Source organism: Cygnus atratus, chromosome 29 (assembly GCF_013377495.2).
Source record: "Cygnus atratus isolate AKBS03 ecotype Queensland, Australia chromosome 29, CAtr_DNAZoo_HiC_assembly, whole genome shotgun sequence".
Lineage (NCBI taxonomy): Eukaryota > Metazoa > Chordata > Aves > Anseriformes > Anatidae > Cygnus > Cygnus atratus.
This window is the reverse complement of record NC_066390.1, coordinates 2,248,672-2,256,643: the sequence shown is the minus strand read 5'-3', so window position 1 is coordinate 2,256,643 and position 7,972 is coordinate 2,248,672. Positions and strand designations below refer to the sequence as shown.

At 49.1% G+C, this 7,972-nt stretch overlaps 1 protein-coding gene across 1 annotated transcript; it reads left to right on the top strand.

Annotated features, from left to right (window-relative positions):
• The first annotated feature begins 4,329 nt into the window (after window positions 1-4,329).
• AQP2 (aquaporin 2) lies at window positions 4,330-7,761 on the top strand. The gene is made up of 4 exons (XM_035571066.1): window positions 4,330-4,695; window positions 6,017-6,181; window positions 7,014-7,094; window positions 7,546-7,761. Exons 1-4 carry the CDS (start codon window positions 4,330-4,332, stop codon window positions 7,759-7,761), a joined length of 828 nt encoding a protein of 275 aa, XP_035426959.1.
• Window positions 7,762-7,972: the final 211 nt, after the last annotated feature.

Here is a 7,972-nt window from a genome sequence, read left to right as displayed (position 1 = left end):
GAAAAAATTAAATCCCTGCCTAGGTGGTATACAGAGATCAGATCATGCTGGGATGGAAGGCTTCATGGCCTTCATGGATGTCAGGATTTTATAAGGGCATCAGAGGAGTGCACTGATCCTGACGTGATCCATACCCAGCTCCACCAGAACCAGAGTCTCATCATCTGCCTGGACTGAGGCCCTGGGCAAGCATTCAGGACTGAACTTGCAAGGCCTTGAGATGGGCCTCGAATATATAGAAAATAAAATGAAGCCTTCTCCTAACACCAGGCCCGGTTCCTGGCCCACACTCAAGCTCAATTCATTGAAGTCAGCGAAGGAAATCAAGGCTGCATTAGTCCCTCTGCTTCAATCAAAACAAGAACAATAAACACTGCGAGAGCCAGCAGAAGTTTTGCATGAATAGGGATTTAGGATTTGGCACGAAATTCCGGAAAAGGTGTTGATTTTCCTCCATTTTGCTCCTCTGGGTGAATGTCCTTTTGAGGCAATATGACAATGGGAGAATATAACTTTTCCTGATGGTCACCTGTCTTTGGGGAATACAGACTTTTATCTTCTGCTCTGCCTGTTCTCCAGCCAAGAGTGCGGAAGAGGTAAGACTTCCCTGGTTCTTTTGGGAGGTGCAATTAAAAACGTGCCTTGGTCTGCATCGCAACAAGAGCAAAAGCTGCTGCAACCCATCACCAAACAGCCCAGAGGTAACTAAAAGGGGTCTTAACCTGCTCCCTTGTGCTTTTCAGCTCCCTGTGAGCAGCCACCTCTGTACAGGCACCCACACCCTCATCCTCATCGCTTCACCTCTCAAGATGTCCTGGCAGGCTGCTGTTCCTGCACCGGGGTATGTGCATGAGGCCAAATGTACTGGCGCATCCCTTTATCCATGCAGCAGGCAGAAATCCTCAACCAAGAAACTAGATTAGTCACCATGCTAGAATTAAAATGTTTCCTCCTTTAGCTTCTCCTAGTGAGCAATTAGAGGTTGCATATTCAGTCTTATACCCCCATTCTTGGAAAGAAAACGTCTATTTCCACCAACAGCAGAACTCATCATATCTGGGTTTCTAGAAAATTTTCCCAAGATGTAGTCTGGTTGTGGATTCTCCAGTGTCTAATAAACAGGGCATTTCCTACCATGTGAAGCAAGGGTCGGGGTTCATTTGTTGGAGAGGAGGGGGAGTTGCCTGCAGTCACTTTCTACCTGTAGAAAAGAGAGGAAAAAAAAAAAAAAGAAAAGGAGCTTCAAGCAAGGACTGGGCAGCACATGCACCTCCTGCAACAAATCACATCCGAGCAGGAAAACTCACACAATTATTTATGCAATAAATCTTTTATTCTGTGGCTTGGAGGTATTTTAGATGGAATGGAGATACCTTAAAGATGTTTATACTTTCCTGAAAGCCAGGGAAGCAGAGATATCTGAGCCATCTAAGTCACTCAAGAAGTACATTGTTGTGCAAGCACAGCTCCCTTGCTTGCAAAATATTCTTCAAAAACATGTTACCAGGCCATTTTCTGCCATCGGGAGGAAGCAGAGCATTATCACCCCTCCACAGACGCCAACATGCTCTTAATGAGCATTCACGTTTGGTCCCAGGGGAGGGCTGATAGTGCCATTACATGCCATGGGCTGTGGATTAAATGGCAAAATAACACATGTTCCCATCGCACTCGACTTCACTACAGAACTGCAGAGCTCTTCGCTGCTCCCAAAGCTGCAGCACACTTGATGGTAACATGGCTTTGCTCCATACACCAACACCAGCAGCTCCAGAAACCTTTCTTAGACACCAGCAGAGCTCCAGCAGGCACATATCAAGCTCTCCACGTTCCTCCATCTCCCGTGTTCTCCGTTTCGCGGGCACAGGGCAGGAGCACGGCTGCGGCACTGCGCAGCCAGGCAGAAAACCTTGGCTCTGCCCAACTCACTGCCTGGCAGCAGCAAAGCCTGGCATTGTGCCTCAGGCTCTCTCGTCGCAAAAGCAGAAGGATTACAGTCCCTGCAGTGCTAGAGGTCCCTGGAGGAAAGCCAGAACACATTACTCTTTCTGGAAAGCAGCATCTTGCAGAGAAAGGTTGCTCGGCCCTACAGCAAAGCCCATGACAGCAAAGCTCCCTTGCAGCCTGTGCAGACAGCTCATGATGCAACGTCAGCTCCCTCATCATGGCATGTTGCAGAAAGCCCCCGTCCTTAGAACAAACATCCCAAAACACCAGGTAAACAAAAGCTGCAACAAACACTCACACCACCAGCTAAAAGTAAGGACCATGAGTCTGCATCAGGTTTTTAAGTTGCTCAGAGCTAATCCTGCTTGCCTCTCTTTCCTTTTAATTAGTCTTCATTAAGCACTGATACATCACACCTAGCTCACCATGAACAACTATTAATCAAAGAGGGTATCAGCTCTGGTTAATTGCCCACATTAGTTATCTGTCATTCCCTACGCTGGTGACAGCCTGCACCTGCAATCAGTCCCTGCCATAATTCATTCCTGAGCAATGCAAAGCTTGCAGACCTGTCCCAGGCAGGGAGGAGCACAAGCCTACAGCCTGGATGTGACCGTGTTTCTGTGGCTTACCAGCACCCCAAACGTATTTAGCCCCACAACCCGTTTTATGAGTGCTGCTTCATTGCTGGAAAACTGGAGCCTAGAGCGATGCCACTACATGCTGAAGTCACTTAGGAAGTTGCAGAGAAGGATTTTCAGAGGAAAAGGCTGAATCCAAGTCTTCCAGCCTCGGACTGGACTTGTTCTCTCCCCAATCTCTCCCTTCTTAAGAGCAATGTCCCCATAAGTGTCTTTTTTTCTATTTTCTGTTTTTAAGAGAGGACAAGTATTCTTACCCACCTTCTGTGGAGAAAAGAACAGGCCTTCACATGCAATTTGAACAATATGGAATATTTTACATCAATCTTTCACATCAGTTTGGTGGCACTTGCATGGTTCCTCTGGAGAGGAAAAATATTTAGTTTGTCATATAGCGGAAGCATTTTTCAGAGCCAAATATAAAATGAAATAATCCTTTCATCTCCAGCTGTACCCTGGGGGAACACTCCTCCCAGCTTTCTGCACTTCAGAATGACTATGGAGTCTGCTAGCAAGAGGGGAAAAAAGGAGAAAAAAAAAAGGCTATTTTTGACAGCAACCCCTGTGACATCAGGAGCAGAATGCCTTACAGTTATCACCAGTGGACAAATGTGTCCTAAGCAATAGAAGTAAAATGGACTTGTTGGGTAACTGGTTTGATGGGAAGGGACCATGCTCCAGAGAAGAAATATTCCTTTTGGAGATTAATGCCAGGAAGTAAAAAGACATTTCTAAGAGCTGAGTTGGCCCAAATCCCCATAATTAGAGCACAGCTGGTACTCCAGCTGTGCATGTCATTTTTTTTCACACTAGAATTTCTTTTCTGACAGTCATTTCTTGGGGCTGGTTCCCATTTTTCTGGGTAGGAAATCTGTGCCTGGGCTATAAAATTGTGGTTCTCTGAGTTGTAGTAAGCCACTTGGAGTTTGGTGCCTCTGAGGGCCTCTTGTGAATCCAGTTTTGCCTGGTTGTTTAATCGTTGCCTGCATCTGCCTTTTTGGCACACGTTGACCTTCTCCACGCTGTGGGCACTCACAGCAGGCTTTGTGCCATTGACAGAGCCAGGCGTGATGGGGCGGTGGGGGCCATTCACCCATGCATCGGTCGAGATCCATGAAGAGGGCACAAAGTTTACAGATGTGTAATCAGGAACACTCAGACCTGAGTTAAAAGCACCCAAAATTAGTTATTGGCCATAAACAGACACAGTAATGGAAACTGAAAAGGAGATAGGAAGAAAATAATAGCAGCCTATGAGATGGCCAGCACTGGAACGAGATTTCCATCAAGGCTGGGGTGGATGATCCTGGGCTCCCAGCTCATCTCCACCTCTCGCTCTACAGCCTCCCTCCTTGCCTTCTCTGCCCCCCATGCTGCAGGTGATAGGGCCTGGGGGGGAGAGGAGCAACGACCACCCCTGGGGGGAGAGGGAGCAGCATTTCTTGGCATTGCTTGAGGCTGATTTATGACCTCCTGAGGATGGCGAACACTGCATTCCCCAGCTTTAATAGAGGGGGCAGAGTCTGAAGTTCCCTCAGCTGGAACGCAAGCGAAGAAAAGCATCAGGTTTCCTATGCCCACGATCCCACCTCCTTCAGCAGGCGACCCTTCGGCATCCCGCATCCATATATAAACATCTTGTCCCCCCGCCATCCTCTCTGGACACAGAAGTGACAGTGGTGACTGCCTGAGGACACCGCAGGCAGGGTCAGTCCTTGCAGCCTCCAGCAACAGCCACTCCATGATGTGGGAGCTCCGATCTGTAGCCTTCACTCGGGCTGTCCTTGCAGAATTTTTGGCAACCTTGGTCTTCATCCTCTTTGGTCTGGGCTCTGCTCTGAACTGGCCCTCAGCTTCCTCCCCGAGCATCCTCCAAATCGCACTGGCTTTCGGCTTGGCCATCAGCACACTTGTCCAAGCCTTGGGGCACATCAGCGGAGCCCACATCAACCCAGCGGTGACGGTGGCTTGCCTCATCGGCTCCCACGTCTCCTTCCTCCGCGCAGTCTTCTACGTGGTGGCCCAGCTCCTGGGGGCTGTCGTGGGGGCTGCCATCCTACATAAGATCACGCCAGCAGACTCCCAGGAAGGCTTAGCCATCAACAAGGTAAGAGCGCAGGCTGCGGACGGGCTTGGAAAGGAGCAGAAAAGTTTGGCCAGGAGCTCGGGGATGGCTGAGGGATGAAAAGAAAGGTTTTGTGGCCAGCAAGGACCTTTACTGAGTGTTGGATGGGAAGCCAGCATCAGCTGACATGGAGGCAGACGTATCTCCTGCAGAAACGTCCATGCCAGGAGCAGCATCGCCCAAAACCAAGGCAGGCAGTGAGGAGGAGGAAGGCAGCGTGTTTAGGAGGCAGCACATGGAAATCCCTTTTCTCGCAGCAGTCAGCTAGCAGCAGAGAGGCAGACCCAGCTTCACTGCCAAAGAGATTAAAAGGGTTGAAAAAGAGATTGAGGATTAGTCTGAACAAGAATATTTAGATTGATAATAGCTGAGGTTTAATAAACCCAACAAAGGAAGTAAGAAGTTTAAGAGAGACTTTCAAAACACCCATCTCTGCTGTTTTAGAGCTTAAGTCACCTGAAAGAGGAATAGGATTTTAATTTTTTCCCCTGTGGGCTGTTCATCTTGTAGCTGCCTGCACAAATTATCCTTAAAAAAAAAAAAAAAAAAAAAAAAAAAAAAAGGAATATCAGTGAGAGATCCAGCTCTGGATCTCGGCCAGGAGAACAACTGCTGCTTTCAGAGTGTCACCAAGCAAAGCACTCTTGGGATCAGCATTTGAGAGGATGCATGGTGTCCAAATCAGCGGTGACACAGGAAAAGAAAGGGCAGAGAAGTGCCAAGAGAAGCGCCAAGAGAAGTGCCAGGATGGGCTAAGGGAAGAGACAGCGAGGGGGGGGCCCTGAACCACATATCTGCCCAGCAGCACTGCCAGGTCCATCTAGATCTGGATTAAAAACCTTCAAGGAATAATAAAGTGCCAGAAAGCACAGCTGGAGGAGAGAGTGTGCAACCAGGCACAGCTTCGGACCAAATCTGACAAATTCTTTCAGTCAAAAAAGAGTGGGAAGAAAGAAGGGATTTTTTGTGTGCCAAAACATTTCTTTTTGACATTTCTGAAAAGTAATTCATACAATCTTCTAAAAGGCGTTTTGTATTTTAAGCATGAGGAAAAGAAAAAGAATCCCTCAGGTCAAAGGAAGAGTGGAAAAAATAATGCCAAAAAAAGATGCCACAAAAACATTTCCTGCCATGTCAATCAAGTGTTACCATTGAGCCACTTCTCCTTAGGAAAATTTTCCTCCTCTTCATATTGATGCCAAAAATTTCACCTGTTTCCTATGTCCCTGTTGGTTCCCCCTCCAAATTTCCAACCCAGCCACCAAACTTGCCTATCCCTGAGATGTTTCTCCTCCCCTTCCAGCTGCATAACGAGACGACGACGGGGCAGGCAGTGACCGTCGAGCTCTTCCTCACCTTCCAGCTGGTCCTGTGCATCTTCGCTTCCACTGATGAGCGCCGGGAGGACAACCTGGGATCCCCTGCCCTGTCCATTGGCCTTTCTGTCACTGTTGGACATCTCCTTGGGGTGGGTAGAATGGGTCAAAACACAATATTTTGGGGGTTGTCTTTGCCCTTGTGCCCGAAGCCTGTTTGGCTGTATGCCCTGTAGTGGTCGGGGGATTTGAAACTGATGCTGTGCCTGTGATTTTGCAGTGGTTGGAGCAGAAAGATCCCACCAAAGCCATAACAAAGCCAAAGCCTGAGCTCAGGTTTTATTGGGTGTGATAAAAAAAATCATAACCTGCTGGGCTCTGCTGCTCCTCAAGTCCCATCAGGAGCTCCCAGGGATCCGTGGGGTCTTCTATTCTGAAGGGAATGTGGTGGCAACTGAGACTCTCAAGACCATGATAAACATGGACGGGAAAATATGTGGGGTGAAGAGCCAGGGAAATCCGTCCCAGAGGACTTTTGCTGGGAACAGACACATCAGCCCCCAACCCACCCAGCTTCTCAATGCATGGATTAAAGCAGATCCTTACTGATCTGCAAGCCCATGTGCCTATGGGATATTCTTCCTGCAATCCTCAGTGGCAAGGAGTAGCAATTTGCTCCAGGAACAGGAACAGCAGGAACTTGTCCTCACAGTCCCTGTCACACTGCAGGGCACGTTGCCCAGCCCGCAGCTGAGCTGCACCGTGCACGGGACACATATGCTGGTGCAGAAGGTGAACAAATACAACTCACGCGTGTTGACTCAGGCGCTGGAAGCTGGTAGCATCTCTTTTCCTGGAACAGGGCAGGCTGGGATGTGAAGCATCAGCTTGGTGGATGAATCATGCTAATAACACACCGGGATATTTTAAAATAATGTGGTAAAAGAGCTTAAAGCTAACAATAAACTTGGTGTTTCTCGGCAGATCCGTTACACCGGCTGCTCCATGAATCCAGCCAGATCTTTCGCCCCTGCTGTGATAGTTGGAGACTTCAGTGACCACTGGGTAAGAAGTCCTGTCTCTGCGTTGGTTTGGTGAGAATGGGCCCCCCGCATTACCAATATTCCCAGACAACTGAAAAGCCAGCCAGATTTGTGGCACTGCAGCACCAGCTGAAGGAGAGACATGGAAATTTGCAGAAAGAGGTGGGGCTGCGGGATGCTTAATTAGCTTATCTAAGCAGGGTGAGTTGCGACAGGAAAAGGGTGTGTGGTTTGTTGACCATGACTTAGCACAAGAAGGAAAACCAGTAGAGAGTGGAGCTCTTCTTGACATCCTGGGGACCTTCCCTGGTTGCAGATGGATCTGGGCATGCCTTTTCCACCAGCTCTTTCAGGGATGCTCCCAGGAATTTCCACCTGCAAAGAGCACGTTCAGAGCCGGAGCCGTGGTGGTTCAGATCAGAGGTGTAGGAAGACATTTGCTCACCCAATTCTTCTATTTCTCTTTTCACCAGGTCTTCTGGGTGGGCCCCCTGGTCGGGGCAGCAGCAGCTTCCGTTGTCTACAATTACATCCTCTTCCCACAATCCAAAACCTTCTCGGAGAGACTCGCCATCTTCAAGGGTCTGGAGCCAGAGGAGGACTGGGCAGAGCGTGAGGTCCGTCGGCGGCAGTCAGTGGAGCTCCACTCCCCGCAAAGCCTGCCGAGGGGGATGTCGGAGAAGGTGTAGCCGAACCCCCCCAGGCCAAGAGTGGAGCTGGAGAAAATTCTGACGTCCATTTTGGAGACAGCACCCACTCAGCTGGGCGTTTCACCTCTCCCCTCTCTCCCTTCACTTTTTGCTCGTGGGGATAGCTCATCTCCTGGGGAGACTCCCATCACCCAGCTCTCTCTATGCCTGATGGTTTTCTAACCCCGGGGGAAAGCACCATTAAACCAAC

What these genes read in the sequence shown, in the direction of transcription:
- AQP2 (XM_035571066.1), top strand. Translation starts at nt 4,330, where the DNA reads ATGATGTGGGAGCTCCGATCTGTAGCCTTCACTCGGGCTGTCCTTGCA. An exon ending in AAGGCTTAGCCATCAACAAG is followed by an intron (nt 4,696 to 6,016) that starts GTAAGAGCGCAG and finishes CTCCCCTTCCAG; the next exon opens with CTGCATAACGAGACGACGAC. An exon ending in GAGACTTCAGTGACCACTGG is followed by an intron (nt 7,095 to 7,545) that starts GTAAGAAGTCCT and finishes TCTTTTCACCAG; the next exon opens with GTCTTCTGGGTGGGCCCCCT.